The sequence below is a fragment of the Pimephales promelas genome, chromosome 5, assembly GCF_988280905.1.
Source record: "Pimephales promelas chromosome 5, fPimPro1.hap1.1, whole genome shotgun sequence".
Taxonomy (NCBI): Eukaryota; Metazoa; Chordata; class Actinopteri; order Cypriniformes; family Leuciscidae; genus Pimephales; species Pimephales promelas.
Window position 1 is genome coordinate 8,223,611 of NC_142773.1, and position 16,042 is coordinate 8,239,652.

Sequence of the window (16,042 nt, forward strand, 5' to 3'; positions counted from 1 at the left end):
GCTCACTGCCAATCTATCCATCAGTATTTTGCCACCATAGGTTGCCAGTTGGCAGAAATTACAGTGTATTGCAGCAATTGAAACCATCAAACGAACTGGGTCAGAGATCGCAGATTCTACCAGAACTAAAAAGCTCTATGACGTTGATACTTTAGCTGATCAACTTAGTGTAAAGCTCGTCCCTTTCCATTTTAATTTACAATGGTACGTCATCAATCTGGCAACCCGTGTGAGCGTTGAGTCTATAGAAAATAGACATAGAAAAACTATGCTCTCTTATGTGGAAATGGTGTTGATCAGTGTATGACTTTACTGATAAAGGAAAACAGGTTAGCACGTTACATGAGCATGCGCATTGTCAGCTTATTAAGCATTATGGGGTTAAGAATGTGCATGTAAATGCACGTAATATTTTAAAATGAAAAAACAGTGGTTTTCATATAAGAAAAAATTAATCCGAATCCCTGGAACAGAGCTCCTAGTTGAACACTTGAAATGGCTGACGCACAGGCTCTTATTTGTTCTGTTTCTCTTTCCTTCTCTCTCTCTCTCTCTCTCTGTGTGTGTGTGTGTGTGTGTTATTCCTAATCTCCCGTCTTTGTGTTTGATAAAAAAAAGCGTCAAAAAAGAGAGAGGACTTGCAGGGCCTATACAAAGGTATATACGGACCCCCTCCCAGAATTCCCTTCACCTGCTCTTCTGCATGCACCTTGTGTGTGTGTGTGTTAGCCTGTCTGCTAATGATGACGTGTGGCTCTTGTCTTTCTGTTCTGCTTTGTGTGGCTCTCCCATCCTCCTCCTCCTCACCGCTTTTCCTCCTCAACTCCACACTCCTGTTTGCCTGAGTAATGGACATCCCACAGTCATAATCGCTCGGGTCTGTCGGCTGATATTGTGATCAAAGTGCATATTCCTCAAGTCCACTTCTTCACCTGCTGAACTGTGAGCGTTTCACTCTGCCGCCCCCCTCTGCATTTCTTGCTTATCTTTTATGCATATCTCGCTAGTGTTGTCATTCTGAATTACATGTTTCAGTCGGTAATTCAAAGGTGCACCTGTCAAAATAATAATGGCATATCACACGCTTTACATATATTTTTTTATTAAATGTTTTTTTTTCTTTCCTGTGTTGATATTTCCTTTTGAAACAGAAAGTTGAAACAATAGGCAAAAAGAAAAAAAAATGTTGCTGTCTGGGATGAAAGGCTGAATTGTATTTTCTTGTGAAAAGGCTCCCAAGTAAGAAAGCGATCTTTGTTTACCACACACTAGACCTTTAGTCGAGACCAAGACCACGTCGAAACAGAGACCAAGACCGAGACCAAGATAGAGTCGAGACGAGACCACAGAGACCGAGACCAAGACCAAGTCGAGACCAAGACCAAGTCGAGACCAGGACTGAGACCAAGACCAAGTCGAGACCAAGACCAAGTCGAGACTAAGACCGAGACCAAGATCGAGACCACCGAGACCAAGACCAAGTCGAGACCAAGACCAAGTTGAGACCAAGACCGAGACCAAGTCGAGACCAGGACCAAGACCAAGTCGAGACCGAGACCAAGACCGAGACCAAGACGAAGTCGAGACCAAGACCAAGTCGAGACCAAGACCGAGACCAAAACGAGACCAAGACCAAGTCGAGACTAAGACCGAGACCAAGACCAAGTCGAGACCGAGACCACCGAGACCAAGACCAAGTCGAGACCGAGACCAAGACCAAGGCGAGACCAAGACAAAGTCGAGACCAAGACCATGACTGAGACCAAGTCGAGACCAAGACCAAGGCGAGACCAAGACCAAGTCGAGACCAAGACCGAGACCAAGACCAAGTTGAGACCAAGACCGAGACCGAGACCAAGTCGAGACCGAGACCAAGACCAAGTCGAGACCAAGACCAAGTCGAGACCAAGACCGAGACCAAGTCAAAACCAAGACCAAGACCAAGGCGAGACCGAGACCAAGACCAAGTCGAGACCAAGACCAAGTCGAGACCAAGACCGAGACCAAGACGAGACCGAGACCAAGTCGAGACCGAGACCAAGTCGAGACCAAGTCGAGACCAAGACCGAGACCAAGTCGAGACCAAGACCAAGTCAAGACCGAGACCAAGACCGATCACTAGAAAAAACAGATTAGTGTTGTTGAAGCTAAGCAATAACTTGTAAGATTTTGTTTTGCATTGCCTGCCTATCTCTGCCGATTTCGAAGTCTCCAACTGAATCCGCTCTGCAACTTTTAAATACATAATTTTATTTTTGCAGGATGTTGGTTGTTTTGTCGCTATGGTTACAAACACTTTCACACAAACACACCTTGGCTGTGCACTCAGTCATCTGTCAGTTTTGCATTACCCAAATTCTCCTGAATGAAGTTAAATGATCACCGTCACTGATATGTGTTTTACTAAATATTAACACATCAAAAACTGTACATGATAAGTGTTTTTTAAATCAAGTGATCATAGAGCTCGTTGCCGCTGCGATCAGTGGAGCGGATACAGCGTTTGGTACGGTGACTATCTCGGTCTGAGACAGCGAGACCTAGACGAGACCGAGAGGTCCGAGACCATGACAAGACCAAGACCAAAGACCGTCAAGGCTGTGAAAAAGTGGTCTTTTGACCGGTCTCGAGATATACATCACTACCACATAGTAAAGGCCATTGAATAGGGTCCGAAATTTTCATATGCGTTTTTTTGTGTTGGTCAGCCTAAAAATTCGTCACACACAGAAACCTTGTACACTAAGTCCAATGTGTATTTATTAAACCTTTGCGGAGATAAAAAACGCAAAAATATAAAATGGATTCGTCAAGCAGTGAGGATGATTTTGTTGCCCTCTCTCTTATTGAAAAGAGAGGAAAGAGAAAATATTGGGTCCATCCAATCCACCTCCTTATCAAGGAGTTGAGAATTTATCCCGAGCGATTTATATCTTTGCTTGTGATTCTGGAGCCACATATTAAAAAGAAGACCACCATTTTCCGTGAACTAATGGATCCTGAACAGAGACGAGACTTCCAGTATATCTATGAAAGGACTGAGCATGTGCAATGATGTGCGGAACGAACTCCCCCCGGCCTTGAATTGACAAAAAAAACTCTCAAAACGCCTGCTGTGGATGCGAAAAAACGCAGAAAATCAAACCTGATTCGAATTTTTTTATGACGGGCGAAAGTTTTGGAGGCGGTGTGCAAGCGTGATTGACATAACGTGAGGTCGAATTTTTTTTTTTTAACGTGCGAAAATTTCGGATGCGAATTTCGGACTCAGTGTGCAATGGCGTTTGCACTTGGCATTAAGGGCAATGACTGTGATCTGATCAAGCAGATTGGGACGAGATTGGGATCATCAGATTGGGATCATCAGCCAATCAGGACATGGCATATTTATGCTTGTTTAACATCAAGTAGCTTCTGTATCTGGAAAACTGGCCAGATCTCCGTGCATTACTTAAAATAAGTAATAGAAAACAAGTGGTGAGGTTTCTTTTAAAGACTATTTTCAGTCACGGAGCTACACATTGAAATTCTCATCAATGAGGAAGCGGAGACATTTCAAAGATGCTGTGATAGAAACGCTAAAAAGGCACATATGGGTCTGAAATCAATGCTAGATATGGTGGGAATATTGCGTTTTCAGACAATGAAGAGCTGTGCAACTTTCAGATGTGAAATCAAACATAAGGTCCCAGTATATTTAAACAAACTGGTGTGACATCATTTCAACAAAATAAGGATGAAAACGAAGTTTGTTTAGTGTCCGGAACAGCTTCTTTTTACCCCTAAGCAAAGAATGACGAAGACATTGGCGTGAGTATATCAGGACCTTTCCACTCCGCTCCTGGATGTCTCGCAATAACAAGATTGTGTTAACATTACAATCCAATCCCAATCATCTCCGACCACCTCTGTATACACAGATCTGATCACACACGTCTTTCCAGTGTGTATGCGGACATGTTAATGCCAAGTTCAAACGAGCCCAAGGATTTTAGAGGTTGCAGATCCTTCACAAACTGAACTGTGGAGAGATATTTCTCAGTTATTTCTTGATAATGGCGAATGCCTTCATGCTAATTCAGCAGAGCTTCAACTCTGAAAGCTACGCCACAGCCCACAAGGCCACTCGCACTTCAGACGGCCCACACACACACAGTTCTCCATCAATCGCTGTCCGTCATAACTTGCCACCAGCTAGAAGAGGCTGCGAACACCTCTTGTGGTTTAGCAGATGCTGTTGACTTACTGTAGACTAATCACAGGAGTCGTCACTGCAGTGATCATGGGTTTAGTGTCCTACAATTACTCCGTGTCATTCAAGGGCTCTGTGGTAATGAGATCCTCTCACAATCTCAACAGGCTCGCCCCGTCTGAGAAAGTCCTTTAGAAGTGAAGTTAAAGGTGAAGTATGTAGTTCTGCGACACTAGTGGACTTCAATCATCAGTCACAGCCTCTTGTGTAGGCTTTTCTCAACATTTAAACGTAGGCTACTTTCAATACCAGGTCCAACGTTGCAGGAACACTTTTAGCTGTGTTGCTACGTGTCATGAGTACGTAATTGAGTAGACTAACTCTCGGTCTAAAGCGAGCGCAAGCGTCTCGGTTATAATAAACCCATCTGATAGAGCTGAACTGGACGCGTTTTATGACATGACACGCCACAATTGTTTGAGTTAACATTATAAATGGGTACATTTATTGTATTGAAACGTCCATTGTTGTTCATAGCTTCACATTTCCCTGTTCACTTCAATCGGTTTAATCTTTGAAGATCTAAATGCAGTGAATTTTATAACCGAAGCTGAATGTGTTTTCGGCCATGGTCTAAACACCCGGTGGCTCCTCCCACTATGGTAGCCACGCCTCCAAACTCACGCTATTGGTTGAGCTGGAGAGAGATTGACGGATCTGAGCGAACCCATGAACGACATACTAATAGTTGTATTTTAACAGAAAATATCTTACATACTTCACCTTTAAAATTATAGTAATTTTGTTAAATGATCATTTACACTTTTTTGTATTTTAACTTTACATTTAGCAACAGAGCATTTAAAAAAAAGTATATTGAAACTTACATTTTTTATTTTTTAATTTCAAAGATAATTATTACTTTTGTTTGTAAAACATTCTTACATAAATTAGTGGTTGAATTATTTTCAAAATCTACACATAAAACAGTTTTGTGCATACATTTCTGTTCTGTTTCAGGCTTTTAAATACTGACCTGCACCCACAAGAAAAACATCAGGAAACTAAGCTTTAAATATCATCTTACTAAGACATATTATTGGCAGATATTGAGTGACGACTGATATTTACATGGAGTTGATCTAAGGATCTGCTAAAGATCTCGTTGATTTGCATTACAAGCATCAGAATTTAATTTGACTTTTTGTCATATGAATATCTACGGAGGCGTATTGCATTCACTTGAAGAAAAAAATCTAAAGAGTTCAGATGCAAAAGCCTCTAAGTGCCATTTGAAATTTTCTTCTAGAATGACCATTTTTATCAAGCTTGTATATTTTAGTTAATTACTTTTACTTAAATGGGGATGAAGATTACCTATGAATTGTCATTTAAGTGAAATTACTGAATTTAAATATACAAGCTTGATGATAATTATCATTCTAGAAGAAATTTTCAAATGGCACTTAGAGGCTTTTGCATCTGAACTTTTCACTCTGTTTTTCTGAATTAACAGGTTAGTTATCTCAGAATTACGAGATAATTTTTCATGGAAAAAAGTTTTTGCTCTGTTTTTCTGAATTAATGAGTTAATTTTTCACTGAATTTTTTTTTTTTTGCTCTGCTTTTCTGAATTAACGAGTTAATTTTTCATGGAATTTTTTTTTTTGCTCTGTTTTTCTGAATTAACGAGTTAATTTTTCATGAGAAAAAAGTTTTTGCTCTGTTTTTCTGAATTAATGAGTTAATTTTTCACTGAATTTTTTTTGCTCTGTTTTTCTGAATTAATGAGTTGATTTTTCACTGAAATTTTTTTTTCTCTGCTTTTCTGAATTAACGAGTTAATTTTTCATGGAATTGTTTTTTTGCTCTGTTTTTCTGAATTAACGAGTTAATTTTTCATGAGAAAAAAAGTTTTTGCTCTGTTTTTCTGAATTAATGAGTTAATTTTTCACTGACATTTTTTTTTGCTCTGCTTTTCTGAATGAACGAGTTAATTTTTCATGGAATTTTTTTTTTTTTGCTCTGTTTTTCTGAATGAACGAGTTAATTTAGAAAAACAGAGCAAAAAAAAAAAATCCATGAAAAATTAACTCATTAATTCAGAAAAACAGAGCAAAAACTTTTTTCCATGAAAAATTAACTCGTAATTCTGAGATAATTATCTTGTTAATTCAGAAAAACAGAGTAGATTTTTTTTCTTCAAGTGAATGCAATACGCCTCCGTAAATATCAGCATCTGCACCAATTTGCAAATTTTTTCTTCATTTGGGCCTCAATAAAATATTGTTTTCCCATATATATTCTATCTATATCAAATATGATCCAAAACATAAAACTGAATGTGTCTGACGGTGACGTTAAACCCAGAGGCGCTGCAGTGCTCTTATCAGCTTGGGATTCTTTAATTGGATTGCACACTAATGATTTTTCTCGGATGCAAATGAGAACTTCCCGTTTTCTGGAGCCTTCCCTTTAATCCGCAAGTCACTTCCAGTATGGTCATGTTAGACGTTTTGTGACAGCATTGCAGTTAGATCAAGTTACAGAGAGGAAGAGATGCATTATTGATCCCTATAACAGGAGATGAATATGACAATCAAGTAGATGATGTAGCAGCGGAGAGCGTAATAGAGTTGGATAAGAAAGCAGTCCCGGTGATCTCTAATGAAAGCTGGCATAAACACAGACAACACTTTAACCGTTGAGTCAAACAGCACACTACTTTCAGACAGTGTTTCATTTCCCATTACAGTTGTTGCGTGTTTCATTTGCTTCTGCTCTTCCCAGCATATTCTCCTTTTTTCCCAAGGAATGTGTTGGAGAGATATCAACTGCCTGTCATTTCCCTTGTTTCCATGGTTACAGGCCATCGTGGACACGGTTGACAACCTGCTGAGGCCAGAAGCTCTTAAATCCTGGAAGGACATGAATTCCACAGAGCAAACGCATGCGGCCACTATGTTACTGGATACCCTGGAGGAAGGAGCCTTTGTCCTCGCAGACAACCTGATCGAGCCCGCCGTCGTCCGAGTGCCCGCCGAGAACATCAGTGAGTGTTTCTGAGTCTCTCTCTGACTAATAGAGTCACACCGGCTCTTTAAGAAAAAGCTGGAGGAAATAGAATTGGCAGGAATATGCTTGAACAGGTTAAAGGTCAGTTCAGCTACTGGTGCCAAACAACTCTGAATTCCAAATTATGTTTCTGAACATTCTAAAACCAACTGCCAACATTCTAAAACCAACTGCTAATTGGCACGGTACACATTTTTGTACGGGAAACTAGTGCCGCCAAAGATATCATATGCTTTTATGCTCATATACAGGGGAATCTGTTCACCTTTTAAGTTGAATTACTGAAATAAATAAACTTTTGCACAACGTTTCACCAGTACAAGAATATAGCATCGTACTTAAGACTGTCTCAAGTTTAAAGAGGATTTATTATTATCAGTGTTTCTGAACTCATGAAACGCCTCCATTGTAGTCTTGAGTTTCTTCCGGGAATGAACAAGTCTCAGTATTCCTCATTATAATAAATAATATGCAGAATAAAGGGGCGGGGCCTGGTTGAGTTAGCTAGTTGTGTGTTAAACAGGTGGTTATGGTAAGCGGCGGGACATTCCCAAACTCACTTGAGGCGAAAAACATTTTGTAAATCGGCATAATAGGCTATTTAATGGAATGTGTCAGTGTTTGGATGTGGAGATCAGTCTTGCATTGCAAGGTCTTATTTTATGAAACGTCTTGTGTGGTATAAATGCCTGTCCAGTTGAGTTTAGCTGTTCGTCCATCACTTTGAAGCTCACTACAAAGGCTGTCAATGGACATTTTTAATTTTGAACATTCACCAGATTTGAGAGAAAAGTGCACGTTTAAATGCAAAAGTTGACATGTGGCAAACAGCTGAAGAAAAACAGTGTTGTCGTTGTGTCCGGATGGGCTAAAGCTGAACACTGGTACACTAAAGCGCTTTGCTAATGGGTTTATTCGTTCAAATGCATCATCAAATCAATCATACTCTGTACACAAAATGCACACATGCTATTGAACTTGCTGTGAATGAAACGCTCTATTGAGTTTCATTGGCCTTAATCAGTGTTCAGTTGAAGAGTCTCAAGCCGACTAATGCTTCGGGTTAAAGCATTGGCATCTGAAAAGTCTATTGTTAAGTATTTAAAAGCCTCAGCCAGAATAAATTTCAAGAACAAAACAAATTCCTGTGTGAATTGTTCATTAAATTGTGCCGTGAATGAGCTTTTTCCCCTCACACATTAAACACAGAGTGACTAACTAAAGCACTAGATTTGATTGCAATTAGTCTAAACTTCAAAGGTTTCGGGTCAAGAATCATTTTTATTATTTTTTTTAGGCTTTTAATCAGTAAAAATGCATTAAATTAATCGAAAGTGACAGTTTTTTATAAGGTTGTTTAATATTTTTATTTGTAATAAATGCATTGTGAACTTTCTATTGTAATATTTAGTCAAAGAATCCTAAAATATAAATTTTCTGCAATATATTGTTATCAAGAAACACATAGATGACGTGAATAGCTATTTGGAATTATTAATCATTCTAGGCAGTGCAAAATAAATATTTAACCCTCAGTCACACTTGTTATCTTCCCGGTCAAAAGTGACCGGACACCTAAAAATTAAATTCCCCCCATCCCAGTAAAACCAATGCAATTTATTTTTGTTCTATAATATTTATTCTTTGTAATTTAGTATTTTGAGACAATTTGATTGAATTTATTATTATTTATGCAATATTTATGGTTTATTTTTGCCATGAAAAAATATATATTATTTTTTATATATATATACATATATTTTTTTTTTTCAAAAAAAATATGAATGCAGTATTTTAGTTTAATATAGAGTCTAGGCCTTCAGAAAAAAATATGTTTTGAAGAAAATTAGCACCATCTGGTTACAGTATAGAGAAAAAGCGTAGAATCATGGTGTAACCACTAAATGGCATGTACAGCTCTCTATGGAGAAGCATGTGAATTCCCCAGCTGTTTATGAACACATTTTTAATTTTTTTTGGTGGATTTGAATATATAGTTGAAACAATCTTAAAAAAAAAAATTTATTAAAAAATATAAAAAAATAAAAATGTGTGAATTCTTGTGTTTTGTCAATTTCCCATTCATTTCATATGGGGGTCATTTTTGACCAAAGACCACAAGTGTGACTATTTTTTTTAAGACCACTTAGCCTGCTCAGATCATGACCTCAATTTTTTCATAATTCCATAAAAGTCACCAAGTTTCATAACATTCCGATGAAGCTGTGATTTTTAGAAATTCAAAACAGAAAATTTTTCAGTCAGAAATGACTGAACATCATCTGAGGGTTAAAAAACTAGAAAATTATTTTATATTCCTGAATACTTTTTTTGCAAATTATGCTTTTAGGGTTCAGTAAGCATAAAGTGAATGGAGTTAACACTTTCCCAGTTTTTGACCAATTTAGTGTGATGTAATTATAATAATTATAATTACAATAAATAATAATAACTATTTGTATTGTGATTATGCCAAAACTATTATTATTACTAAATTATATGTTAAAAGAAAATATTATCATATTGTAAATGGAAATCAAGTATTTACGATAATTATTTAATTTTGTTGCACTGTAAAATTACATTACTAAAATATATTTTCATCGTGACTCTGAAGACTGGAGTAATGATCCTGAAAATTCAGCTTTGATCACAGGAATAAATTACACTTTACTAGATATTCACATAGACGACAATAATATTTCAACATTTTTACTGTATTTTTTGATCAAATAAATCCAGCCTCCGTAATACACAATAAAACCTTACTGACCCCAAACTGTTGAATGAGCTCAGGTTAAAGCTTTTCATCTTACAACTGTACTTTTCTTTCAAATCAATGCATGTTTTCTCCTTTGCCATAAATAATAATGTGACGTGGTGCAATTAGGGGTGTATTTGTTTTTGCATGCTCTTGTGGACTGAGTTTAGAAATGTGGCGTTCGCTGATCTTCTTCTATAACATGAAGTCATGACGGCTGCAGTGCGGCGGGAACAGGCGTGTTTAGGGGCAGCTCCTCACAAGTAAAGAAAGATGTATAGAGAGCAGAAACACGATTAATTATTCAGGAATCGAGCTTATTAGACCATATGCAAATCCAACACACTGCAGCTGAGCGACTTCAGTGAATCTGTCAACCTGAACACACGTTTAAAGCACACATGTTTTGTTACAGCCTTTATCTGCTTGCTCTGGTATTGTGTTTCTAATTAAGCTCTTGATTCTGTACATGTTTAGATCTGGCAGAGTCTTTTAGATGACGGAAACAAACACTGCTTTTGCTAACACACACACACAGATATCAGATTCCTGGGGTAGAAACCAAGCAATCCGACACAAGGCTTAATTTAGACGAGCTTTCCCGGCAGGTTGGGTCTGGGAAATGATTGTGCGGATGGATATTTTGATATTTACAGTCACAGATATGAGAATCTGCAGGGAATAACGCTGGACTCGGACAGCTGTGCGAGAGGTTACTCAGGAGCTCAGGTTGCTCTCGCTGACCTTTCCAAGGTCTAGCATTCTTCACTCTTCACAAGCTGTTGATCTGGGTTATATAATCAGTTACGCACTTGTAATTAGATTTATATAGCCTAATATTTTAAATACTCTCAATAATGCAGCTTCTTTTAACTCTAAAACCGTATTCTGGACAAATGTGGACAAAATAGTTTTGATTTGTTTTTTAAAAAATACTTCCCTTGATCTGAGCGATACAAGACTTGGCTGCTTTTCCTAAGTTTGCCTCCTGAACATATAAAAAAAGTTTTTGACTCAATTCTACAATGTTAAGTGGGAGAAAAAAAAACTGTGTGATTTTTAGCCCCATCTAGCGGTGAAAAGGTATATGACCATCCAGTGAATATTAGTTTCTGTTCCTCTCAATTCTGATTTCGTTTTAACTCCTACGGTGGCCAATGTAGTCCAAGATTAACATGGCTTCCAATCCGACCTCGTCCATGATTGTTAACTCAAACATAAACCCGAAAGGCGAAGCTTGAATTAACGGGTATGTCCCTCTTTGGTTAATGTACTTTTAAGATGGAGGGGCAAAATGGCGACCAACATTAGAACCCCTTACCCGAATGTATTTCCAATGGCATATTATACACTCACGAGAATAGTTCATTACTTGAACGAAGTAAATATATATTAATGAGCACATACTGGTATATTTTTAAAATAACTAAGTGTTTTTAGCTAAGAATAAACTAAAAGAGTAAGTGTAGCTTTAATCTTGTATTTGGGTCAAAAATGGGCACCCATAGAAATGAATGGGAAAAACTGTAATTTAGAGCATTCTCTTAAAGGGATACTCCACTTTTTTGGGGGAAATAGACTCATTTTACCACTCCCCCAGAGTTAAACAGTTGAATTTGACCGTTTTCGAATCCATTCAGCCGATTTTCTGATATTTAGAAGAATATCAATAACCAGACCGTTTCTGGTCTCATTGACTTCCATAGTAGGAAAAATATATACTATGGAAGTCAATGAGACCAGAAACTGTCTGGTTACTGATATTCTTTTAAATATCAGAAAATCGGCTGAATGGATTGGAAAACGGTCAAACTCAAACGTTTAACCCTGAGGGAGTTGTAAAATGAGCCTATTTCCCCCAAAAAAGTGGAGTATCCCTTTAAGACAAAATAAGACACCAGGTGACGGCAAAGTCACTTTATCATAAGGTTTTAGCTCTAGGAACTTATTGGAATGATATTTTAATGTAGTTAAAAAATAACACGTAAAAATAAGCATAATTTACATAAAAAATATGGTATTTTTTTGAAGTAAATAAACTGAAAAATACCCCCAAAATAAAAAAACAACAACCCATAAATGGATAGACAAATCTTTATCGAAGACAGTGATATAACATTTATAATAAATACAAATTAGGATCTGTCTGCAATTACAGGATTAAGGGCTATGAAGTGAATACGGTTTGAGGGCTACATGAGTGAAACGTGCCTGTGGCGACATCTCTACAAAATGATAGTTTAGAGTGGCATTTAAAGCATGTTCAGTTTAATCTGAATTTGATAAATGTGAATCTGGTTTTTATGATGTTGGTTGTATTGCGTACGGCAGCAGTTCAATGTCCGGTGAGTGGAGATCAAGTCATCTTTATTTCTACAGCGCTTTATACTGTACAGATTGTTTCTAAGCAGCTTCACAGAGATGAACAGAATTGAGTTCTGCTGTAAAGACGCTCTGGAAGTTAAATGGCGATACAAGGTTAATGCTCTATCGTGTTTAAAATAACATTAAACTATAGTTAAAGGGATAGTTCGCCCAAAAATAACAATTCTGTCATCGTTTACTCAATTTGTTTCAAACCTGCATGAGTTTGTCTTGATTTTTAGAAGAATGTGTGTAATCGGGCCTCATTGACTACCATAGTAGAATACACCACCCCGGATCTGTGTTCTGTATGCTTATTTTTGGGTGAACCATCCCTTTAATCAATATTATTTTATTTATATTATCTTTTCATCAGCTTTCCTTTCTTGAATCCCAGTTTGGAAAGCCTGATTAATGTTTAATGCACTTCCTGTTTTTAATCAAATAGAATGTAACATTTTCATTCTTTTTGTACTTTTATACATCAGTATGGTCCAAAATAATCCTGTTCAAATCTATACGAGGCCAAAGATAAACTAACAGGGATCTGGTCTGATTTGTTTTATATACAGTTTTTTTATTTTTATATACAAACGTCTTGGATTGTTCGCCAACAGATTGTTAAATTTGGCAGTGCGTCAGTAAGACATATCAGTCTGTATTTCCAAACCATTTCCTTTTGCCATAAATTGTGACCATAATCGTTGGCATAAAGAATCCTCAATGGTTTCCACACACAGATCTGTTTTCACCATCATTGAGTCTGTCTGGGGATATATGAAGTCACAGGAAAAATAAACTGAGACTAAATCCATAAGAACTGACGCAGTGTGATAGTTTATAGACGTGTATGTTTCTGGCATGTTCTTTCACCAGTACTGGTCATATTACAAAGCAGGATTCACAGATGGACACTCGATATTACACATGCTATGATATGAACATTTTAGCCGATACCGATAACCGATAATTATTAATGTTTGTAAGCCGATAACCGATATATTGGCAGATAAATCTAAAGCCAAAGTTTTTTGTTCATTTTTGAGAGCCTGATCATAAAAGCAAAAGTCTCCGCATTAAAAGTCATGTTACAGTAGGTGCGTTTCCATTACAGATTTGCGCGAAACTTTTGCGATATTTTCCAAATGTCGATAAAAAACTATTGCGAAATGACGGTGTTTCCATTAACCGATGTTATGCGACTAAAACGTCTTATTTTTCCTCTCTCGATAAGTCATTCCAAAAATCATGGCAACGGACTTTGGTAGGTTTATAACCTATGTCACAGCCATGCACTGCACTAGACATTATTATTATTAATGGAAGGAGACGTGGTGTGTTATTCAAGTATTAATGGCAGGGAAAGACACAGAGTTACTGGTGTTTCTCCCTTATTTCTGCATTTCTTTGAGGTTTAGAGAGGCTATTCCTTTAATTATTGTTTCTTTTTTTTATGAATTTAATAAAGAACTCTATCTCGTATTATGTCCAAACGGTCGTTGCAAAACGAAAAATGAACGGTTGTATTTTTAAGTTGAACACCATCATTTTAGTTTGACCACACCAATGCTGCGCTATATATCTCAACGAATTTTCAGATATTTGTTTGACTTTTTGCCCCCTTTAAAACATTTAAAATAGTCACAAATTAATATGGGGAAAAAATGTAGATATAACTGGTTTTCTAAGGCCAAATTAGAACCTGGATATTTATGATATATTCCCGCATTGATAGGTGAGTTATTATAAATGCGTCTGAAAAAATAACGAGCTAAAAACATAATCTCCGGATGCACCTTTAGAGAGAACTGCATCTTTTATACGGATTACATAATCAGAAGGTATTAGTTTACGATTCGAATTTGTTCTTTTTAAAGTGGACATTTCAAGCTTTAGTCTATAAAGGATATTGTTTCAGTTCTCGCGCTCCAGTTCACGAAGATCATAAAGCGCGCCTGATTGTTTTATTTTTATTTTACAAAAGCACGTTTTCTTGTTATGGTGACATTACGCAAATAAAAGTAGTTGCGAATAATGTATTATTATTTTCTGTACAACCAGAAATGATAGAGTATTTTAAGTTGATTCTGTTGATGGGAAAATGAAAGTGTTGGATATTGGTCAAAATTGAGTGTTTATTTGTGATAATCTTTGCCCTATTATTATCATTGTCCAATCTGTACTATGAATGAGATGTGACGAATTGCTTTGTTCCTTTTTTGGATAAAAGCGTCTTGTAGCCTAATAAATGTTATAATAGGCTAATGATGATAATTATTATTATTATTTGCGGACACGGACCTAAAACACACTCCGTCTTCTGGTCAGGTGATTGTAAATGCGCAAAATCCGTTTCCATTGCAGTTTTGCGAAAAAATCCTTTTTCGAATTGCCTGAAAAACCTCCTCATGCGAGCGTAAATACGTTTTTGCGAAATTGACGTTTTTCCTTTGAGCGTGTTTTCATTTCGCAATTTCAATTTGCGCAAATCGAAGGGTAATGGAAACGCAGCTAGTGACACAATTATAATGTTCTCATGATAATTTCATGTAACCGATAAGACAGGATTTTTGCACTTTTTTCAAAGTGATTTCAATCATATTTCAAGTAATTCAAACCCATCATGTTGAACAGTGCACATCTGAAGTGTCTCAGCTGGAGGAAATAATACATTATTTATCGGCTTTAATGTAGGCTGAATATTATTATCGGGCCGATAACATTAAAAATGAACATTTATCGGCCGATATATCGTGCGTCACAACTGCATTGAAGTCATACGAACATTTAGAAAACCAGTGGTTTCATAACTAGTGGTTATTAAACCAAGTGTGTTTGCAATAAAGTAGAAGCAAATAAAGCCGTTTTCTTTGAGAAATCTTCCTATAAAAGCTGATCGGCCTTCAGTTTAGTTTTACTTTTACATGGAGACTAAATCTGAAGTTGAGTGAAATAGCCTTTCGAAAAAAAGCCTTTTTAATCAAAGCCTGCACAAGTTTCAAGTGTTGAAAAAGTGATATTCTTCTCAGACGTGAAAGTCTCCATGTACAGTCGCTTTTCTTACTCGTAAACGAATCGGACCACGTGGAACCGTAAAAACGGCATCTGAACCTCTCACAAAGTTAAAAACTAAGCTCCGGTTCTTCTCCATATCAGTGTCAGTGTTTCTGAACTCCTGAAACGCCTCCTTTGTAGTCTTGAGTTTCTTCCGGGAATGAACACGTCACAGTATTTCCCGTTATAATAATTAATACGCAGAATAAAGGGGCGGGGCCTGGTTGAGTTAGTTAAACTGGCGGTTATGGAAAGAGGCGGGGCTTTTTTTCCAAACACACTCGAAGCGCTCGACCAATCACAACACACTCCTCCAGCCGACCAATCAGAGCACAGTGTGCTTTTCAGAAGGAGGGACAGGAAGTAAACAGAGTGTTACTGACAGACTGGGAAGAGAGGAGGATATGAGAAAAATAATCAACATTCAAGCAGGAAAACCTGTTCAAGTAGAGCCTGAAAACAAAATTATGGGCAAAATAGGTCATCTTTAAATGTTAAAATCACCAACAGTTAGAATGATTACATTGTGGTGAAGTGCCGACAGGCATCAGACTCGTCACATTACCTCGAGTGCATGTAAATAAGTTGATATTGTT

General features: G+C 37.2%; 1 protein-coding gene across 7 annotated transcripts in view; it reads left to right on the forward strand.

Moving 5' to 3' along the window:
* adgrl2b.1 (adhesion G protein-coupled receptor L2b, tandem duplicate 1) overlaps nt 1-16,042 on the forward strand; it is a 162,994-nt gene that overhangs the window by 73,411 nt on the left and 73,541 nt on the right. For 4 of the 7 annotated variants that reach the window (XM_089130905.1, XM_089130899.1, XM_089130903.1 and 1 more), the window contains 2 exons: nt 619-657; nt 7,061-7,244. In XM_089130905.1, the coding sequence (XP_088987031.1) occupies nt 619-657; nt 7,061-7,244 (223 nt within the window). The remainder of the gene's footprint in view (nt 1-618; nt 658-7,060; nt 7,245-16,042) is intronic. The other 3 variants (XM_089130901.1, XM_089130902.1, XM_089130904.1) reach the window with 1 other exon arrangement.